The sequence below is a fragment of the Parus major genome, chromosome 17 (genome assembly GCF_001522545.3).
Source record: "Parus major isolate Abel chromosome 17, Parus_major1.1, whole genome shotgun sequence".
NCBI lineage: Eukaryota > Metazoa > Chordata > Aves > Passeriformes > Paridae > Parus > Parus major.
Window position 1 is genome coordinate 4,844,347 of NC_031785.1, and position 22,574 is coordinate 4,866,920.

General features: G+C 50.8%; 3 protein-coding genes across 3 annotated transcripts in view; all 3 read right to left on the reverse strand.

The window, feature by feature from the left end:
* The window catches only part of ABL1 (ABL proto-oncogene 1, non-receptor tyrosine kinase), a 77,579-nt gene extending 74,010 nt beyond the window's left edge, over nt 1-3,569 (reverse strand). Inside the window, exon 1 of the mRNA XM_015645063.3 lies at nt 2,590-3,569. Within this exon, the coding sequence (XP_015500549.1) occupies nt 2,590-2,725 (136 nt within the window). The 5' untranslated portion in view covers nt 2,726-3,569. The remainder of the gene's footprint in view (nt 1-2,589) is intronic.
* A 4,945-nt stretch (nt 3,570-8,514) lies between these two features.
* Nucleotides 8,515-12,639, reverse strand: EXOSC2 (exosome component 2). The gene is made up of 9 exons (XM_015645252.3): nt 12,481-12,639; nt 12,298-12,399; nt 12,179-12,224; nt 11,831-11,920; nt 11,656-11,721; nt 11,441-11,509; nt 10,422-10,598; nt 10,123-10,251; nt 8,515-9,281 (listed from the first exon to the last, which is right to left on the reverse strand). Exons 1-9 carry the CDS (start codon nt 12,603-12,605, stop codon nt 9,201-9,203), a joined length of 885 nt encoding a protein of 294 aa, XP_015500738.1. The 5' UTR covers nt 12,606-12,639; the 3' UTR covers nt 8,515-9,200.
* Nucleotides 12,640-13,590: 951 nt separating this feature from the next.
* Nucleotides 13,591-22,102, reverse strand: PRDM12 (PR/SET domain 12). The gene is made up of 5 exons (XM_015644589.3): nt 21,880-22,102; nt 20,897-21,087; nt 19,767-19,922; nt 16,072-16,183; nt 13,591-15,151 (listed from the first exon to the last, which is right to left on the reverse strand). The coding sequence occupies exons 1-5, from the start codon at nt 22,091-22,093 to the stop codon at nt 14,769-14,771; spliced, it is 1,056 nt and encodes a 351-aa protein (XP_015500075.1). The 5' UTR covers nt 22,094-22,102; the 3' UTR covers nt 13,591-14,768.
* Between the last annotated feature and the right edge of the window lie 472 nt (nt 22,103-22,574).

Sequence of the window (22,574 nt, forward strand, 5' to 3'; positions counted from 1 at the left end):
TTGGGTGCTACGGAGAGTGCGATGACCGAGAAATGGAATTACTTTCCTGAAAGTTATTTTGCCTTACACTGTTAGTATCTGATATTATTCACTAACCCTTTCAGCCAAAATCTGATACTTCTGAAGCAATCCAGATCTTCCACTAAATGCCTCCTGAATGAGCTTCAGCAGAAGTTCACGGGTAATGGTGCCACCAAAACAGCACCATGAATATCTTTATAAAAACACAACCCTAAAAGGAGAGCCCTGCTACCAGAAGTTCCACTTCTTTTGTCTCCTTTATCATGGCCTTTAATATACAAGAACTTCAGACAAGCACATTTAAGAATTCACCTGTCTCTAGGGGGTTAAGTGGCCCACCATGGAATTTCTCCTTAAGTATTTCTTAATTATGAAAAGCCAGAAACATGATTTTCCTGGGACAAACTAGTTCCCACAGTGCAACAGAGAAACCAGATACAGTGATTAGTATTTAGAAGAAACTCTGTAATGGCAATGAAAGGGAAACATGCAAACATTTAAGCCCTGAAAAAACACCAATCTTATTTCTGTGAACTACAGCCCATGGTACAATCACTGAATAGGACTAAAGGTATTAAATACTGATCTGTTCATTAATTATAAAGTATGTCAGTCTATGTATTTGAAAGGCAAATTATTGAAAGGAAAAGGAAGAACTTTTTAAATGAACTTTGTTCCCTCTTAATTTGTTCAGGTTTTTAATATGGCATTTTTCAGGACAGAAGCAGCCCAAACTCAGAAGAAAGCTAAATAAACAACGGTGGTACTGCCTTCTACTGCCAGGACTTGGAAGAACCTTTTCATCCACTCAAAGGAAGAAACTTTTCCTCATGTGTATAAGCAAGGCCAATCTTTTGCAGTTCTCTTAACAGGCATCCTAGCTCTGATGTCCTCTTTCAAGTTTATTCTTTTCTAAATCAGGACACCAAGGTCTCTCGTGGACATATGGCACAGGGACATTAGAGATGCCATTTTTCCTCCTGAATGTGTTGGGATCTGCTGACCTCAGGTCACACTGGCAAGAAGTTACCATCTGCTTATTGCTGTTAGATGATCAAAAAAGAACGTTTCTGGCTTTTCTGCTGCAGCAAAACACCAAAGGGACTAAGACTATTGTATTGCTTGCAGCAAGTGGTCTGGCTGTGTCTCATCTGACCTTGAAACTCTATCCAAAGCAGTAAAAGCAGGAAACAAACTGGGGGTGAAGAAGTGGGCATATCACAGGACAGAAAGCAAGGAAAAATCCAACAGCAAGTTTAACATCAGAGGGCCAAGTTAGCCCTGATATTCTCTAACCTTCCCTTAATTACCTCAAGTTTCTTCAGTGCAGAAACATTGTATGGGAAAATAAAACACTGAAGTAACCCAAAACAGTATTTCAGCAGAGCAGTACCAAACACGGGATCTCTGCCTGTTTGTTGAACGCTGCAGAGAATTTCTTGGGCCCTTCTAAAAACACAGAATGAGAAAAAGTTTGAAATCAAAGCCCTTAGAAAGAAAGACCAAATCAAAACTTTTCTTCTAACTAGATTGTGTTCTCAGACAAAGCAAATATATCAATTTTTAGTTATATGAAGATTGCAGATGCAATTTTGTTTTGTTCACAGATAAACTTCCTCTATATGACAAAACGGTTGCAGAAGCTTTGTCAAAATCACATTCTCCAGCCAAAGACAGCGGCCAGCAGCACGTCATCTCAAAGAACATTAGAATTTTTAAAGTGTTGTGCAAAAACAAGGATTACCCCAAAGAGTTTAAGCACAACAATGCATTTCTGCACCTCACTTCTGTAGAAATGCCTTTAGTTTACAGTTTCTTTGGTTTTGGGGTTTGTTGGTTTGGTTTTTGTTGTTTAATGAAGAATTTGATGTAGTCACCAAAGCTACATCTGAGTCCTACTGAGACTTTCATCTGGCTTCTTTCCTGAGATTCTGAACTCCCCACATACTTTGCAGAATCCCAGCAAGTGACAGAGTTGCTCTACCCCAAACTTTTGGCCTTAAGCACTTCAATCCATCACAGCACAGGACGAAGGTTTAACCAGCTGTGAGAAACCACCAAGCAAAGGTGCTCCAAACGCACCAAGAAACTCTTTTCACAACAGCAGTAAGTCCATAAACTTTCCAAAATAAGGGGTTTGGGTTTTTTTCCCTTCCAAGTAGCAAAGTCCCTTCGGAAAAGGTAATTAAAGAATACCTGTCCCTGACCACAGCTTCACCACTGGCTGAGGCTGGTCTGTACTAAAAAAGGATCAGACACTTTCCCAGACTGCAAACCAGAACATAACCAAGGCAGAAATGAGAAACTTTTACAATGTTAAGAAGTTACTTCCTTTGCATTTCACCTTTAAGTGTACAATAACCTCTCCTCAGATTTCAAGCAATCTGACCCAATTATTTTCTTAATAAACAATCACAGAAGATTTACATTAAGCAGCAAGACTACAAGAAAGAAAACAAGACTTCCATAAAGTACATGTCTGTATCTGCTCCATGCTCTTGAATAAATCCATATTGCAGCTAGCTCAGCAAACCAAAATTCAACCAAATACCAATAGAAACTTCTCACCATGTTCCACAAAGACATTGCAGTGTGGGCCCACATGCCTCGATGACTCCTTCTTCCCTGCTCCTTTGATGAAGTGCAGGGCAGGCAGACTTGGCCTCCTTTGGTCCCCAAGAACTTTTCCAGGCTGTTGCCCCATAAAGTAACTATGGGCAGCCTTTCCCAGGACGAGAAGTTTTCGAAGAAGTCTGTGATCCCTGATCTTCCAGGCTGGGAAGGAGTTTTGAAGGAGAAGGTATTCAGGTGGGTGCACTGGCTGCACTCACAGTGGGGATAAAGTCACTTGAGGTGAATTAAGACAAATTCCTCCAATGCTCCTGAAGACAGCAACAAGGTTCCTTAGGTGTCTTTATGAAAAAAAAAACAAAAACCAAAACCAAAAAAAACCAAAACAACAAACGAGTAGAAGTTCTAATCGCTCAGGAATGACCAAGCATTACCTAAGTTTCAGGTTGCCATATGCAGTGTGTCTTCCACCGGGTAAAGGAGAATTAGTTCATCTCACAAGCAAGAAACCACACATGGGCTCACCCAGGGCAGGAAACAGCCATTCCCACCACTACTAGTGTCAAGGTTTCTTTTTTTTCCTCCTTTTCTTTTGCATAGCATTGAGTTAGCAAAGGCCAAAGAGCCACGGATTTGGCTTCAAGTATCGCTGAAGTCCAGCAGGGTCAGGTGCAGTGGAACCATGTCAGCCCTCCAGGCGAAGCAGGAGCAGCTCCGGGCGGGCTCCGCACGCTCCTTGGGGGATGGGACGGGGGCTCCTCGGTCACCGGGCTTCGGCTCCTTCCACCGCCGCTACCTCGGGGCCGGGGGGCCCGGCGGGGCCATGGCGGCGTCGGAGCAGCGCTGGGGCGGCCGGGCCGGCGCCCCGTGCCCGCTGCTTCAGGCGGAGCTGGGAGCGGAGCTGCGAGGCCGGGGAGCTCCGGGAGGCCGGTTCCTGCCCAGCAGCCGGGCCAGGGCAGGCGGGGGGGACCGCGCCGGCCGCATCCCCGGGCGGGCGGGCGGCGGGAGCGGGGCCGGGCGGGCGGAGCGGGGCGAGGGGCCGCGGGTACCCCGGAGCTGCGGGACTGGCGGGGGGCGGCGGAGGCGGCGAGGGAGATCCCGGAACCCCCGGGCCGGCGGGCGGGCGGTCACATCCCCTTCCGGCCCCTCCTCCTCCACCGCCCCCGCCTCCCGCCCCGCGCTGCCCGATCCCGGCCCCGCTCCCGCTCAGGGACCGGCCGGGCGGGGAGAAGCCTGTGAGGAGCTTGGCCGGCAGGGCGAGTGGGGGATCCTCCCTTCACTCGGTCCCGGTGAGGCACATCTGGAGTGCTGTGCCCAGTGCTGGGCTCCTCAGGAGGAGATGGGCAAGGAGCTGCTGGAGAGGGTCCTGCGGAGGCCACAGGGAGGATCTGGGGGCTGCAGCACCTCTCTGATGAGGAGACACTGCGGGAGCTGGGCCGGGTATGTCTGGAGAAGGGGAGGCTGAGGGGGGATCTCAGCAATCCATGGAAATATCTCCCTGCTGAGTCCGAGGATGGTGTCAGACTTTCTTCAGTGCCCGGTGACAGGATGAGGAGCAATGGCCATAAACTAAAAGACAAAAAGTTTCTCCTCAACATGAGGAAGAACTTCTTTAGGTTGAGGGTGGCAGAGCTCTGGAACAGGTGCCCAGGGAGGGCGTGGAGTCTCCCACTCTGGAGACATTCCAAACCCACCTGGGCACCTTCCTATGTCACCTGCTCCAGGTGTGTTAAACAGGATGATCTCCGGAGATCCCTTCCAACCCCAAATAATCTGTGATTTTATGAAAAAAACCTGTGAAAAGGCCTCAAAAAGCTCATGTGAAATCCTTCACCTCTTTAGAAGGGCTGCAGATCTGACTGCAGGGGTCTCAGAGCCTCTAGCCAGCTCTGGACTCTGGATGCTTGCAGAGATGGCAGGGAAGAAGAGATCTTTACTGGATCAGCTGTGTGCACAGCCAGGAATCTGTCACCCTTTGCCTGCACAAAGGACTTCACTTCTTTAGGAATGCTCTCAGCATACACAGAACTTGATACCAAAACCAGCTATAGAGGCCAGTGACAATTGAAAAAATATTTTATTGATCTATTTTTGTGCACCATTTGGTACAAAGATGGAGTTAAACCCCTGAATTCTTCGGCAGGCACTGAGAGTTCCCTGAGCTGAAGAGCAGACCGTGGTGCTGAAGATATTTAGTTTTTCATACATTCTCCAGTTCACCTTGGGGATAGAAGAGGGTCAAGGCAGCAGCTTGAGGTCAGGGTGTTTTGGTCAAAGGTCTGTGGTTGCTCCCACTCGACAACAGGAGAACACACAATTGCAATTCTGTGCTGTAGCCTCCTGCTTAGGGAAACCATCTGGACACAGAGCAGCTTGTTTATACTGACTCCTCCCTTGTGACAAATCCAAACACACTCTGTGTCTCCTATGCCATATTCAAGGTCTCTGGCAGACCTGAATTTTTTGTCTTCTAACAATAGCATCCAAAATGTAGCACTTCATACAGCCCTGTGGGATCCTCCATCTCTGCTGTGCCAGGCTGCTGCTACATCACTAATTCTTAGTCAGGAGACTGAGCTCAAACCATTTCTATTGGATTTCTCCATCAATGGCTCAATTTGCAGGTATTGTGGCTGGTTGTGCTGCACACACACCCACACAGGAGAGAGAAATTCTGCTACATCGTGCTGAGACAAATCCAGAGTCACATCTCTTGAACTCTGCAGAATTTCTCCAGGTTTATCTCAGTAATAGAGATCAGCTTCTCACCAAGGTGATATAACCCTCGCTCTGCTCCCATGGATTGAAGGAAAGTGAGGAAATGAAGCTGTCAGCACAGGCCAAGCAGCCCAAGAGAAATTCGTTACAAAACCCAATACCAACCATTCTTCACAGGAAGTCACTCTCTTCTGGGTGTGACTGGAGCATCCTGGATAATCTCTCCTACCACAGCAGTGCTGAAGCACAGTAAACTCCAGAAGACAACCATGGGTCCACAATAGTCAGAAAAACCTTCACCAAATTAAGCAAAAGTAATTGCAAATATGCAAGACCTCATAGAATCACAGATCTGTGCAGATGATTGCACTTACTTTTTATTTAACAGACCAGATGAGTTTATCATTCAGGCCAACAGGCAGCTTTTCCTTCTGATGCTGTGCAATTGTAGGCAGCAGTGGGACGGGTTCTTTGCCAGCAATTCCCAGCCTCCCCACTCAGCAGTTTCTCCAAAGCATTTCCTGTTTCCCAGAGCACTGCTGTAGTTAATGTGGGACAACACACAGGCAGATGAGTCAGCTGGTCACTCCCAAATGTCATAGTGAGATACCTGCCTTCTTCCCCTTCCTCAAGGGTATTACATTTTCTGCTCCCAACCCTGCTGCCAGTTCTTGTGAACATGTTAAACTTGGAAGTTGCCCAGTAAATTCAGAAATTGTTAGAGAAGACACAGACAGAAAAGTTGTGGGAATACAGAATAAGTTAAAAAAAACCCAAAACTAGAGTGTTTTTTCAATCAAACCCACTTACATACTACCATTTATTTTTTTCCTAAGAGATACTTCAGTACTTTTTCTGTTTACCTCCCATTAAGTGTGGGTTCTCACCCAACAGTTGCAGTGACGCTTTCTCCATAACAATATCTTAAAAGCTTCAACCTCTTCACCAAATAATAAAACTTAGCATGTTAATTAACAGTCCTCAGGAACCTGAGAACCATTTCAAGATGTCTCTAATCTCAGTGGGATTTCAGTCTCTTCTCAGGTCTGTGCAAAGCTTTTTATTTGTACCACTCTCAGCTGAACAGCAAAACTGTGCACGGATGGTACAGAAGTAATGCAATAAGCAGCAGTAATTGGATTAATAACCCATTAGCACAAATTTTAAATCTCAGTGGTTATTCCTAGGAGTAAAGGAATTCTTCCTATTAGTGCATGAACACTGGCACCAAGAAACAAGAAAATTCTTTTTGCAGATGATGGATGTGCTCTCATTCCTACAGGCAACACAGCAGCAAGGGAACTAGTTACCAACTCCACTTCTGAGTACAACTGCACCATGTATCAACCCTGGAGTAAGCAGCACAGGAGGTGCTATAGCTGCTTTACAAACAGTGTCAGACACTGGTGAACAAAGAAATCGGGTTGGTCTGAGCTGTTTTAATGCCTGCATGGGCTTTTTAGTTCCTTGTATAAAAATGAACACTCACTGGGTTTTTGTCATCCTGCTTTCAACTACTGTTTTGGGGTTTTTTTCTTAAACCAGAGAAGCCATAGTTTCTTCCTTTTCACCCTTCCTGCTTAGAAGATTTTCTCCAGCAAAATCCTACAGACTGTTTGAAGAATTTACAGGGACACTGCTGTTGCTGGCTGGTTGTTACCTGCTGGTTTGCAGAGTTGTGCTGGATGTGGTTGCAGGAACAGCCAGCAATGACCTTGCTGAAGCCTTTTTACAGAATTTAGGTCTTGGAACAGCACTGGCTGAATGTGCATGGTCACAGGGGAAAATGCTGAGACCTTTGGTTCCCTCCCATCAGAGAGATCCACAACCAAACCTCACCAGATGGTTCTCTTCTTGGGTTTAAAACCAAAAGTGCCAGGTATTCAGGAAAAAGGGAACTGAATGAGTCACATGCTTCCCCCATTTTTAACACATCGTTAATGTCAAAATATCAGGGACCCTGCAGCAAGGAGGAGGAATCAGAAAGCTCAGAGCTGAAGCAGTCCAGATCTTGAGCTGTTTATTTTAGCAGAAATCCCTGAATCTCCCCTTGTGGTAATAAGCTGCTAAACTACAGCAATTGGGTAAGGGGGGAAAAGAAAAGTACTTTTCTAAGTAATAGATGCAGACTGTTAAAGCTTTTTTAGCCTTTTTGAAACAGTTTTGTCCATGCAGGTATGTGTTATGTGGCCACCAGAAGCCTCATGGAGACCTGAAATTGTCACCATTAAGCCTTGGTTTTCAATTCTCCCCAGTCATCTTGAGGATGTGATTGTTTCAACACTTACTAGGGAATCCTCTAAAAACTCAGCAATTCCCAGGTCACATCTGGAACATTCCAGCGATACCCCCAGCAAGTTCAGTACTATTTTCAGAGGCAGCACGGGCAGCTGTGCAGCAACAGAATGGATTAGCCATGTCCTTGCTTGTCCTTAGCCCCGCTATGCTTTAGGATTTGGGCAGCAGCGCTGGTGGCAGCCATCCAGGCCCTGCTGTTTGGCAGGGCAGCGTGGCGGAGCTGCTGGCCAAGGGACGTGCCACAAACACGATCCAAAGGTGCCATCTAGTGCCTGCTAGGGACCACAGGGAAAGCAGCTCGAGCTGGAGGGACAGCAACAAAAGGAATTTCTACTTCCCAGGAAAATACAGAGCAAAGAATTTTCCCTTGTGCCTGAGGTGAGAGTGCGAACTTGTAATGTGCAATTGGATTCAGGAACAATTGGGGCAGATGTTTTATCATCCTTTCTAAAAATTACAGTGCTGCGGTGCAAGGATAGATTTGCAATATACATAGGTAGAAAACATCTATAATAAAACAGCTCAATTACAGCACCTGGAGCTGAGAGGATTCTCCAGAGAAAGCATCACATTCTGAGAGAACGTGACTGACTGCCTGCCAACACCTGGCTCAAAATGTCCACCTCTAACCACTGTCACTGGAGTCACCTCTGCTTGACTCACCTCTCCAAGGCATCCTGCAGGGAGGCAATGCTTGGAAAGCTACTGGGAACACCAGGAATCCTTACAGAAGAACCTGTAAGGGCTGAAGAGGAAGGTCAAATCCTGCTGGGATGAAGGGCAGCAGCTGAAGGGGAGATAAGACATTAACATAACTTGTAACCATTCCAAGTGTCCTGGCACAAGGAAACTTGAGCCAACCACAGCTCTCAAGCTAGACTAAAAACAAGCCAATGCACACACTGCTGAAGGACTGATTTGTTTCAAAAAATTTATTGAAATGTAAAATACTTAATACAAAATCATATTGGTGCCTCCTCAGAAGAGGCATTAAAAAAAAAAAGACCAGCAGGATAACACAAACCAGGACACTGCATGTCCACAGCTCCTGGCTCATATGGACAGTGACAGCCACATCCCATCTCATACCCCTGAGATATTCAAGCCATGAACAGCCAGACCCAAACTGTGGTTAGCAAGGGTGTGGATACTCCTGTTCTCTAAACACATGTGCCTGGAAAAATGAGGACTCTCAGGGGATAGACTGGCAGATCTGTATCACAAGTAAATTAAAATCCAAATCACCTTCTGGGGAGAGAGAAACATCACAAAACATATCCCTTCCTCTCTGTCATTCTGCACAAAGTTCTGGGGCACTAGATACAGCAACAGGTGCTAGGAGACATGTCCCAGTTGCATCTGCATCTTTATAAAGGTCAGATACCAATTTTTCAGGCCGTTGCATTAAAAGGCCATTGTACTTAAGTACTACTTTGTATTAAAAGGACACAGGAGATATCCTAATAGTGAGGAATTTCAGTGGTTTCTGAAGTGTGGAATGAATGTTGGGAACTAGAACACTGAAAAAACATAATACTGAGACTCAAAGCTGCCATGCTGGGATTTCAAATGACTGCTTCTGGCCATATGCTCTATCCCTCCAAATCCAGCAACCTCTGTCGAGCTTCCAGAATGATCTCCTCTGTCACCTCTGGTTTCAGAATGTCCTTGATCTGCAGTGGAAAGAAGACCAATATGAGCACCAGGAATCAACTGCTGTTTTTGCACTCTGTGGGGAAACAAAGCTCCCTGACACATGACACTGACCAGCAAGGAAGTTCAGAGGGTTGTGGTAAAAAAAGACCTATGGCAGAGGCAGTGGGTCCAAGGCAAAATTAACTTTGCCAGTTGGGAATTCTTACAGAGACGAGAGGAAATCGAAGAAGAGGATACTAACCCTCCTTATCTTCCTTCAAGGACACACACTGTATTTGGGAAGGGCAGAAATGATTTAAACACAGTAATAGTTCAAATTAATACCTCATTGAGAATGAAAGCAGAAGACAATTCAGATCTCATTTATTTATGGGAAGAGAATTGCCCATGATTGTGCTGGCAGGAATCACAGTGAAAAGCTGTACAGCAAGAGGTCAAAGGCTGCTGGAGGCAGCCTTCCAGCAGTGGATACAGACATGAGACTGCACTCTGTACAATACATGACATTTACTTTTTCATTGCTTCATAAAATGCACTGTACGCTCATACAATACCAAATTTAACACTGTTTTCACAGGAATTAAGGGTCCATAATCCCAGCAAGGGATACACAACATCTATCAAAAAAGGGACTGATCTCTCTGTAGGAATAGCTAGACTTTGCCAGAGGCAGAACCCTTCAAATTATCCCTGAAATTGTGCAAGGCAACTTACGTTATGCAGAAGGTGAGAGTTTGTACTGTCACTTACTACAGGATGTTTTGGTAAGCTGAAAGGAAACTCTGACTTCAGCAGCAACTGATGCAGCCCTTCTGTTCCCTCCCCTCAGTGTGGAATAAACACTACTGGTTCCTATACCTGATGAGGAAGGGATGCTTCATAGCAATACAGGATGCTGGTGTCAAAGAGCATCATCTTGTGAGTAGCCAGAGCCACAATGCAGTTTCGGAGCCGTGAGATCACCTCCCGGTCAGACAAGGGAACTGGCTGAGGAAGGACAGAGGAAAAGGGATGAATGCAGAGGGAAATAAGTAAAAAAGCCTTGCTGTGAACCTATTACAAGATCCTGAGAGTCTCAGGTTACTCACGTGCCTCTGAATATGTCAGACTGAAAACCATCACTGGTAGAAGAAGGCTCACCTTCCCTGAACACTCACCTCCAAGTTGGCAGTGTAGCCTCCAGCCTCGTCATCCTTCTGCTCCGGAGTTGGGTAGATCCAGATGAAGCCATTGTTGCCGAGGATCACGGATGCACCACAGGGCAGGTCGTGGAAATGAGTCTTCTGGCGTTTCACAAGGGAGGGAGAGACCTGAACCAGCACACCCTGGCCAAGCTGGAGAACAGACCATGAGGCTCAGCATGAGAGAGATCATAAGCCACCACAGATAACACCAAGTCACTGACTCACACTCCATTCCTGGCCTAGGAACAACTCTGTTGTAACATCTTTTCCTGTGAAACAGTGAATATAAAACCTGCCTGCCTCTGGGAGTGCTGGGAGGATTAGTTAATGCATCCCTTTGAAGATGAAGAATACTCTAAGTGCTTAGCACGAATGTTAATAATATCTTGATTGTAACTACACATCAACCATCCCTGCAGAAAAATGAGGAGTCAGTGGCCCAATTTAGCAGAACACTTTCCCTGGTAATCCAATCACTGTCCTTCACCCTTTGTGCAATAAGCACACTTTCCTTTCATCTTTTAAGTGCTAATACCCTCGGTCTGGTAATCCCAAACTGCAGCCTACGCTCCAACAGCCCCTTGGCTTATTTCAATGCACAAAACCAGAGATAAATGCCAACTGCACAAAGCCTAAAATAGAGCCCTGGGGAGAGGAACAAGTCACAGGGGCAACAGCCAGTTGAAGAGGAGTGAGGAGATCTCTCCCCAGGATTTAATTCCCAAGTGGCTAGTGGGGAAAACAGATCTAGCAGGCTGAAACTGCAGTCAGGGGAAGCAGTGGATCAAAGGGCAACTCAAGGACATCTCCTCTGCTTCAGGGAAACTCTACCTGGTGCTCCCATGCTGAGAGTCTTCCTGTCCTGCAGGAATGGGTTATAACAACATCCTTCTCTACTCCAGAGCTTTTTTCTTAAAAAAGCCACCAAAAGGCCTTATACAAGTCAGGTGGTGGAGAATTAACCCAGGATCAAGGCCTTTGGAATAACTCACCTTCCCATACTTCAGGCTCCGGGTGTGCAGCGATACAGCCCCATCAGCAAATATAGACTGAACCTCTGCCTGTCGGTGCCACTTAAGGAAACAGGGTCCCTAAGGCTTCCCAGTGCCACCCCACCATAGCTCTCACCCCCAGCCAGGCCAGCCAAGCTCTCCCTGTTCTTCCCATGCCCTTGGCTCATCTGTCAATGTGAGCAGCAAAAGGATACGCTGATGAGATCGCCTTCTTGCAGGTAGTCCCTCATTGCAAGCTCATCTTCTGCTGATTTCCTTCTCTGAAACATCACAAGAAATGTTACATGTAACCCAGAATGAGAAAACATCCATCTGTAGCTCATTGTGGGAGACCTTAGGATGCCATGCAAAACAACCAGCTACACTCACCAGCTCCCCACCAGGTAAATTTATAGACGACAGTAACAGGACTGAATCCAGCCTGGAATTTGTTTCCACTTTCCATCGCTTCTGCTGAACCTAAGGGGGGAAAAAACCACCCAAACTTATGGATACACACTCAAAAATTGAATTGGAGCTGCAGCTCACCAAGCTGCAGGAGGGGACAGCTCTTCTGGCTTCTTCGAGCCTCATAATGGTTAAAATCAACACGCTGCCAGTACCCTGCGCAGGGACACTGATCTGTATCAATGTTTTAGGATCCCAGGAGGGCGCTTAGAGTCGGATGGAGCCACGACCACCCTCCTCCTCGGCACCGCGGCAATCACGGGACTTTACCTCCGTAATCCTCCCGACCACGACGTCGCCGATCTCGCCGTTGTACCTGGGACAGAGAGCGGCGGTCACACACCTCACCCTGCCGAGCCAGGCCCCGCACCCACCCCGGCCGCGCTCACCTGGCCTTCAGCGCCCTGACACACACCAGCTTGTTCACCCTCTCTACCACGCCGGCCACCGAGGCGATCAGCTTCTCGTCCTCCACATAAGTACCGTGGCCCCTGCGGAGAGACAGCGGCCACCTAAGGACAGCCCGAAGCCGCGCCACCCCGCCGCCGCCTCGCCCTCGCCGCTGCCCGCACCTCATATATCCCGTGTCCGTGGTGATCGTGTCCCCCGGTGCCACCAGGTGCTTCTCGCCGCCCCGGGGCGCGCTGGAATCCAGAGGGGCGCGGACCGCCGGCAGCCTCATGGTGACCGCCGCCATCTTGGCCCCGCCGCACGCGCCTTCCGCCCGCCATGTTGGCTGCTGGCGAGAGCGCGCCTGAGGCCGCCGGCGGCGCCATCTTGAGTGAGGGCGGTGGAGGCGGTGACTGGGCAGCCATGGTTGTTTCTGGCAGCGAAGGGACTGTTGGGCTTCGCCCCGACGGAGCCCAAGGGGAGGGTGCGGCCATCTTTAGTGTGGGCAAGGTGTGCCGCTCTTCGGGCAGCCCCCGGCTCCCTCAGAACCCACCCGGCAAACCGGAGGGACACCACGGGCCTGCCTCGGGGCTCACCGGGCCCCGCAGCCCGCGGCGGGCGGCAGTGCTGCGGCTCGAGGCGGGGAGCAGCACCCCCAGTTTGGGTGTCCCTCATACAAGGTGTCTCCCTGAGGGCAATCCTCTGATGCCCCCTCAGCTGGCCGGTGCTCACGCTTGGCTTAAACATCCCCGCGGGACTCGGGACTGACCCCTTCCCCTCGGCCGACTTGTGCCAGCAGGAACTGATACATCCGTGGAAAAGTTTTATCCACTCACACACCGGTTCGGCTCTCAGAGCTGTGGAGGAAATGCCACGGGAAAAGCAGCCCGTGATGACAGTCAGCGTGTATGCTGCTTCCGTCCAGCAGGGCTTGCACCTATATGTCATCACAGCCAAAATGTGGGCACTACTTCATGGAATGTATCAAAGGATAGCAGTAGCTGTGGCTTCAAAGAGGGACTGTACAAGTTCGTAAGAAGAGGTACTGGCAGGGTAGAATTAGTAGATACCACCCGCTCCAGAGTGATCCAGCACTTAGCCCAGTTTCCAGACCTGAAAAAGAGCTTTTTTAGCTAAAACCTGGGTTTCTTCCCCTCCCAGATGCACTTCTTGGTCCAACAGATGACACCACATCTCCTCACCCACTGATTGTTGTGTTAGTTAAGACTTTCACTCATCCAGTACCCACATCATTGCCCTGGTACATAAAATAAAGCTTTCCATGCTATCCCTCTTCTAAATGATAAATGTTCCAAGTAATTTTTATTTAGAATACAAGAGAGGTACAAATGTATTTACACTGTGTACATATACAATCAAATAATATATAATATCAAAGTCTTGTAAATAATGTTTACATAAATATTTACAAAGTTAAAGTGACAGGTTTTTTTTCTTTTCTTCTGTTTTTGTTTATTTTCTTCTGGAAGTGAAACACGGTTTGTGAGAACTTTATACATCTCAGACTTATAATTAATATTAGAATACCTTCTTTTAAGATTTATGATACACAGCCCTCCTCTGCAGTGTGGCGACTCCAGAGGGCGCTTAGAGTTGTCCTTGGGGACAGAGCTGGCCCGGGGACAGGTTTTCTCTGTCCCCAGAGGGCAGCAGCAGTTCCAACCAAAATGTTCCTTCACAGCTGGGAAAGGGATGGGGAGAAGAGCTGCCAGGGCTGGAACAGGCACAGCCCGGCAGAGCTCAGGCTCCCCGCACAACCTGCCTGTGGATGGGCATTCCCAGCTGGCACAGTGTCCCCATGGCACATGGCTCGTCCCCTCTGCTCACAGCATCACTTGGAGCAGTGACAGACCCAGTACCGGGCTTGGGCTGAGGCAGGGTGGGCAGAGGGGGCTCAGGTGCTGGAAAATGCAAATGTTCACCAACTCAGGTCTCCCAAGGAGGGAAAGGTGTCCCTTAGAAGGAGGCACCGGGGCCAAAGCCACTCCTGGGGCAAACAGGTATGACTGGGGTGGTCGCATCAGGGCTGTGCCAACCTTTCCATAGCGCACATATCTGCTAGAGCAGAGGAGGATGGATAAGAGGAATTTTTCTTTCTACCAAATCATCTGTAAAACCCAGCCATGACTGATCCAGGCCCAGCTTTTCAGCTCCCCCAGTCGACTGGCAAACTCAGACAGGACATCCCACTGCATCCCTTCTCCTCTGCCAACCCCAGGGGCCACCAGCCCACCCTGTGCCACATCTCCCTGGGGATGACCCCACACAACTCAGCTGAAGAGCTGGGGGTTCCCCTCCTGCCAAACCCTCTAAGTCAGCGATGCCCAAAAACAACCCAACACTCCTCCGAGACACAAAGCAGCTCAGCCAAGGGCCACCCCCCAAGTTCATTGCATGTCTCAGCATCAGTCTTTGCATCAGTCCCAAATCCTGCTGCCGCACCGGGACTTCACAGCACCATGGTGGGGATGTGATGGGCCAGCGAGGCAGGGTGGGGCACGGGCAGGGCGGGCGAGTGGGCCTGCAGGGAGGCGTTGGGGGGCCGGTGGCGGGCGCTTTTCTGGTGCGCCCGCAGCCCTGCGAGCTGGGAATAGGCACTTTGGCAAACCTGGCACTTGTAGGGCCTCTCGCCCGTGTGCAAGCGGACGTGGTTGCGGAGGGTAGAGGACTGGCTGAAGCGGCGGTTGCAGAAGCGACACACGAAGGGCTTGTCCAGGGTGTGGATGCGCATGTGGGAGCGCAGGTTGCTGCGGGAGTTGAAGCCGCGGTGGCAGATGACGCAGCGCATGCGGCCCGTTGTGCTGGCCCCCGTCTCCACCGCGTGGAAATCCTCTGGGGACGACAGCGGACAGTCAGACACTGCCCTCCAGCACAGCAGCTCACCCCACCCCAAGTCCCTGGGGTGCCCTGGAAAGCTCCCAGTGCCCTCTCACTGGCTCCCTGCTGCTGAGGTCACCTATCCTGGAGAGACTGGCATCCAGGTTGGCTCGTAGGATTTTGGGATGCAGCCAGTGCTGGGAATGGGCTCAGCCAGATTTAGGTAAGGGGAACATTCAAGCTGATCTGAATGAATCCCTTGTAAATGGACATGAAACCAATTTTCCCCTCCCTGGGCTGCCGCAGAGCTGGAGGGGGTGGGTGCAGGAACTCTCAGGAACCCCCAACCACATTGTCCAGCCCCTGCCCTGGTCCCAGCTTCTCCCTTCACTCTGCTCTGCTCAGACATTGCTCTCTCAGAATGGGGAGCAGAGTCAGGGATCACAGAAGTAGCTCCAAACACAGCCTGAGCTGTGCTGTGCCACAGAGAAGCACCACGGGGAGCTACTGAGACAAGCAGAGAGTGAAAGCCCAAGGAGAGAGAAAAGCCTCCTGTGTTGGTGATTAAGATCCCTTAAATGCAGAGTGAGGATGTAGAGACTGCATTCACTTGGTGTTTCTTGGAGTTTTGGGGTTGCATTACACTCGCACCCTGCCCTGCTCCTCCCTGCCTGGCTGGGTCAGGCAGTGACTGCCGGACACCCCACCAGCAGCAGCCGTGGGCAACCTGGCCTGGAGGCATCGCCCTCAATTACTGTGGACCTGTTCAAGCTGTATGGATCATTTCATCATCTCTGTGCTTGTCCTCAGAGTACTGGGATATCTGCCATACCCCTGGGGTGTCCCTGCCTTGTGCCCACCCAATGGCCTCAGAGCTAGGCACAGGATGAGCCGGCAGGCATGTTGTGCCCTTGACTCCTTCTGATGTTACCTACCATGTTTGTTCTTCTTCTGCTCCTCTTCCAGCCCTGGCACACCTGGAATGCCCAGGAAGGTGTTATGGGAGTTCCCATACCAGACCAACAGCTCTTGGTCTGGAGGAATCATCTAGAAAGAGAGATAGAAAAAGGGTAGTTGGGAGGAGCAATGAACATCCATCCCTGCTCTGATCCATTGGGACCTACCCTGGTTGTGCCCCATTTCTGTGAGACTCTGCTGCCGTCTGGGACCATCTAGCAGTCCCCAACACCCACAGGCAGGCATGGAACAGCCCAGGATGCAGCACTGGAGGTGATGGCACAGCTCAGCACCACCCAGCACCAGCACAGACCCATTCCAGGCTCTCCCCCAAGCTGGGACACAAATGGGATTATGGGCAAATATGCAGCTAAATATGCAGGGGTGTCCAGCATGAGAGCACAGGGTCAGATCTGGAGTCTCTGGAGTGCAGGACCCAGAGGTCCCAGCAATGCAGGGATACCAGGACAGGATGAAACACAGAGACATCAAGAAATAAACCATCTGTGGAGCCACAACCAGCACAAGTGACAGAGACCAAAGTAGGGAGCTGGGGCATGGAGCCCCAGCTCAGGGCTCCAGGAGAGCATTTTGTTGTTGGACAGAGCCACCAGCACCTTCCAGCTGCAGGGCACAGGCAGCATCTCCCACCCACCCCTGCCAGGGCTGCTTTTAGAAGGTGGAAATGCAGATCCACCAGCAAAGGGCTCATCAGCCCATGGAGCAAAGGAGAGCTCGGGGCTGCTGTCAGAGACCAGGGCTCAGGTGTGAAACACTGCTTATATCTCCCACCAGAGCTGCAGCGCCTGCAACAGCCCAAGGACAGTTACAGGAGCAGGGCAGGGGTTTTGCATCATCCACACTCCCATCTCCCTGAAGCGATGGCACTTCTGTCCCTGCTGTTCCTGTTGTGGTCCTGCATGGCTGGGGTGAGCAGCCAGGAAACTCAAGGCTCCCCTTGTGCAGCAGCTGTGGCTGGGAAGATGGATCCTCTCAGACCAGTCCAAACAACACTAATAACAATATCATTTTATAAAAAAAAAATACATATTTTCCCTAGCAATCCCTACTGTTAAGAACCTAATTTAGAAATAGGAGTGTCCTACGTTTTGGAGGATTTTTGTTTTATGTACACTGAGCATGCTAGATTCAAGTAAAGCATCCACATGAAACACAGATGCTAAGTTCAATCATTTCAACACTGAAAATATGTTGAATTTTAAGCATCTGAAATCAATAGTAATTTGACTTCTTATCTTTGTCCATCTGCATAAAGACCTCACTGGGCTGCAGAGGAGGAATTTGGGAGGCAGAGGAAGCCGATATCCTTTTGCATCACAAATTGATGACACCGTTTCTTGGGGTTATTTACTCTTAACAGAAAATTAGTCATTTTTAATACAAGAAAATAAAATATTGTTGAAAGGATAAAACAATCTGCATGGGTGTATACACGGGTGCGTGTTTTATTCTGCTGAAGCTGCTGCAGCCACACCAGCAGCGGGTGAGCACCCATGTGCATACACCCCAAAGCAAATTCAAATTGCCCCCCAGGAATCTTGTGACCTTTCAAGGCCAAAACTTCCTGCCCTCACTTTATTTTGCAGCAGCAGCAACTTGGTATTGCTGAGAAAGTGGATTGGAAAAACAAATCAGCAAATTAGGGCAGGAATGGGCAAAACACATTAAAATATCAAAGGTAAATAGGAAAAAAAAGCACCAAATAAATCTGATTTTTGGCATGAAGGTGAGAAAGACATCCAAAGAGATGCTTCTGGAGCCCTGGCTCAGCAGAGCTGGGTGCAGAGCAATAGGAACCAGGCAGTTCACTGTGGCACTGCTACAGGGGCACAGCGGGCATGGGCAGGAGGCTGTGCAGCGGGACAGGAGCTGGGGAAGCCACCAGGACTGGTGGGGGATGGAGGGTGACAATGGCACACATGGACACCTTTGGTCCTGAGCAGGACAGTGCTCAAGTGCGGGTCGGTGTGTGTGTGTCCTGCTGAGCCTGGGGAGCAGAGTGACAGCAGGGACCCTTTGTGCCCACCTCCTCCCACACATCACTTGGGGTTCAGCACCCTCAGCATCTCAAATTCACTGCTTATGCCAAGAGAATTAAACTCATCCTGCTCCACTGCTCACTGCTTCAGCCCCAGGAACAAGCCTACAGCTGGATCATGGCTATACCCAAATATCCCTCACCCACCTCCTTGTCCATGCCTGCACAAGGTGTAAAAACCACAGTCATGTTCCTAATTACACCATGGCTACCTGCAGTTATTCTACTCATTTACATAATTTAAGAACAATTGTAAAAGCACTTAAGCTGCTATCACAGTAGGCACAGATGTCCACAAGAATATCAGGTCTTAAAACTAGAAACATCTGAAGCCTGTGAAGGGGTGTCCAGCATGAGAACAGCAGGGAAGTGTTTGGAGCACTTGGGAAAGGTGGCAGAGCCCAAGGGGCACACACGAGTCTCCTGCAGTAGGAGAGAATACCTGATTGTCTTCCCACCCACCCATTCTCCTTTGCCACCCCATGGCAGCAATCCTTAACCCAGCCCTGCTGCTTGTGCTGTGGTCCTGTGCCATGGATCACCTGAGTTCGTGCTCCTCCATAAACCAGTGCAGGAGCCTGGATAGATCTGGGAGCTGCCCATGCCCACGGAACCAGCAGGCACTCATGGTCATTCTCGGCTGAGAGCCTCTCCCAGCTGCAAATGCTCCTCAGGTGAGACTCTAAACCCAATACTGGAGGGGGAAAATCCCACAGTGCTGGTCTGGGATGAATTGGGACGTGTTTCCTCTTGTGACTCTTTAAGCCAAAGCTGCTGCACAGGGCCACCTCCCCAAGCCACCACCTTTCTCCACCTGCAATAGCGTTGGGTTACGGGGACACTGCACATAAGCAGGGCTGGTCTCCACCCTCCCCCTGCTCTGGCACTGTGTGATTTCTATGCAAATGTCATCAATAATGCCAGGGAGCCAAACACCCACCTCCATCCCAGAGTGTCCTGTAGGGAGATGTGGGCACCCTTCAGCCATCACCCCACTGCACAGCAGCTGCACCACCCCTGGGACCCTGCTCCTGTGCCACACCAGTGCAGACCAGCACCTCATCCAGTGCTGAGCACAAGATAATTCCTGCCCACTCTGTGGTTCCCTGCACTTGGAGTGTGATGCCCAGGCAAAGCAGTGCAGTCAGGCACAGCCTGTGCTCAGCACCTGGGTTTCACAGGACTCCCCCAAACTTTACCCTGCTATAAAGAAGAAGGTTCTGCACAAAATCCCACTTTTTTAATAGAGCATGCAAGCCCCGTCCTTGCCCAAAGCCCCACATGGGCCAGAATTGCAGCTCTTTTCATGCTTTACACCCCAAACAAGGATCTACTCTTCCTCTATTCAACACGCATCACTCCATGAGCCCACAGAAAGGGGGCAGAGAGGAGAAGGGACCTTTACTACTCTCTGAAGGCCGTGCAATGGCCCTTCCCTGTGGTTTCTACCTCTGCTGGTGGATCTGAGCTCCAAGGATGGAAAAGCTGCCATGTCCTTCCACAGACACCCCACCAACAACCCAAAGAACAAGGGAGGGAGAGTCTGTAGGATGGTGGATCCCACCACCCTGCTCCTCTATTGCAGGTGCTCAGCTGCCCTTCAGCCCCACTTACCTCAATGGCCTTGTAGAAGATGCTGTTCCCAATCTGGACCACCTCGAGGTTCTGCTCCTGCTCATTCCGTGCACATTTGATGTAGGTCATCCAGCTGCGGTGATCCTCCTGGCTGGCGTCGATGAAATACCGCACTGTGCCGTCCTCATTGAACACCTGCGAGGGGAGAGAGCACTTGGTAGCGATGCTGTCCTCAGTGGGCTGAGCCCCTCCACCTCCTGCCTCTGGGGTAAAGCCCCTGGACAGGGACAAACTGAAAGCCAGCACAGCCTCGGGGCTGAGATCCTGGCAGCAGCCAGAAGATGCCAAACCCTTCCTTCTCATGGTGCTGGACTGTATCGGGGCTGAGGAATGTGCCCAGCTCTCACTGGCATGACTGGTCCTGCCAGCCCCCATCTCCCTGGAAAACCCAGCTCCCTTCCTTAATCTCCCTTCTCATCAGAGCCCCACCAGCAGCTCAGCCCCAGAGGAAGGGGCTGTTCCTGCAGCTGCCGTGGGAGCGGGAGAGTCCCTGGGTGGAGAGGGAAAGTGCATGCCAGGCTTGGAATGATGCTTGGCAGGGTGCCAGGAAAGATGAGGCAAGTTTCTGTTAGGCATAAAATTATAATAATAATTAACAATAATTAAGAAGTGCAAGTCTGAGTCAAACAAATTAAAAAATAGGAAAACCCTCTCTATTGGCTGTGCATTAGTGCACAATATCCTGTCCTCCTCAGATCCCCCCAAATTCCACAGTTTGATTTGGGATTGACCTCACCAGGGCAAAGCAGGGAGCAGGGGACAGGGCAGAGCTGTTTTTGCCTACTGTGGCCAGTGCAGGCAGGAACCAGTCGGGTGTTCCAACAGGACAGGGTGGGCAGGGCAGGGCAGGGTGTGATCTGGCTGCACGGGGCACAAGAAACAGCATTCTGGGGCTCCTCTGTGGGCTGGCTGCACCCCGAGGGCTGAGGAAACCTCATCCTTTTCCTCCAAGGGATTCCTAAACCCACCTGCCCAGATATTTGCATGAATGGGGAAACTGAGGCACGAGGATGGTGCCCGATGGTGCCCAGGCACGGGACAGAGCCCCGGCACCCCGTCCCTACTTCTCTCCAGACCAGTCCGGGCTCGGGGTTCAGGGGAGTCGTTACCTCCCACATGAGGTTGTTGTTCTTGCACAGGTCCACATGTTCGGGGGAGATGACCCTGCCCGTGAACGGCCCCATCTCGGTGCCAGCCTTGATCCAAGTCTTGGAGAAGATGCCGAGCCCTTCTCCGGGGATGGAGCTCTGGGCGATGATCACTTCCGACGGCAGCACCAGGCTGGAGAGCTTCTGCACCTCTGCGAGGGGGGAGATGGCTCAGAAAGGGACAGGGCTGGGGGAGAGGGGGGTGACCGAGAGCGGCGGGGACCCCGCCCAACCCCGGCCCCAGCGCAGACCCCGGGGCTGAGCCTTTTAAACGCCCAGCCGGGCTCCCACAAAGCGGTACAAGGTTCCCCCGGGGCATTGAGGAGGTACCTGGGAAAAGCATCCCGGGCTGGGCGAGGGAGCGGGGCTGGGAAAGGAGGTTAAATGGTGTCTATTTCGGCCCATCCAGCAATTTGTCATGCTGTTAAAGTGATCTGCATTCATTAAACTCAACTAGAAAGAAATTGCTAATTCTAAATTCATTAGTCCTTTAGGAATGCTGTAGCGGTACATTGTGCCTGAATGGCGCGAGGGCTTGTTTAAAAGGGCCCAGGAATTCCTCTTACAAAATGGGGAGATGAGATGGTTGACATATCGTGAATGGAAATGGAATTAGCCTTCATGGTAAATTAAGAGAGGAACAGAAATCCGAGAGGGGGAAAAGGGAGCTGGGACGCCCCGGCGATGCCGGGGCGAGAGAAAAGATATTGTCCCGGGCGGCTGAATGCGAGACGGCCCCGGCCCCCCCAGCCCGCGGTTTAAGTGGGAACTTTCTCAGGTCAAGCCCAAGTTAACCAAATGAATTTAAAGCCCTTTTCCCTTAGTCCCACGCCTGGGGAGAGCGGGGCGCCGGGACCGCATCCCGCCGCCGGGCACCGGGAGCCGGCCTGGGGCCGATGGGGGAAACCGAGGGGATCGGGGAGGGTCCGAGGGGGGTCACTCACCTCCGGAGAAGGACTGAGCCAGGACTTCGGCCGTGAAGGCGGTCTTGGGGCTGCTCTTCTCCTCGAAGAGCTGCTCGCCCAGGACGTTTCTCCAGCGGCCGTAGAGGAAGCTGTGCAGGATGTCGGAGGTGATCACCTCGGCCAGCGAGAGCCCCTGCGGCTTCAGCCCAGGCTTGAGGACCAGGGCCTCGGCGGGCAGCACCGAGCCCATCATGGGGGCGAGGCGGCGGGGCCGAGCGCGACGGGGCCGGGCGCGACGGGCGGCGGGCGGCGGGCTGGGCTCCGTTCGGCTCGGCGGCTCCCGCCCGGCTATATATGAGCTTCATTGACCCTCCTAATTGGTTATTAATGACCTCCCTGACGTTGGCGGAGAGACTGGGGCTGCCGGAGCGAGGCGAGCCGTCGGAGCCCCCCCCTCCCATCTCCTCCTTCCCTCCCCTCCCGGGGGTGGGGTGGCTGGAGGGAGGGAGGGACACGGCGAGCACACACACACACACACAAACACGCACACAGCATACACACACACATATACACACTCGGATACACACACACACGCACCGGCTCGGCCCCCCGCACCTCCCGGCCCGGGCAAACCCAAACCCGGGCACCTGTCCCCGGGCACGGCAGAACAGCAGCGGAACGGGCACGGCTGTCCCCGCCGGTGTTCCACGGACGGGCCGCACCTTTGGCCATGG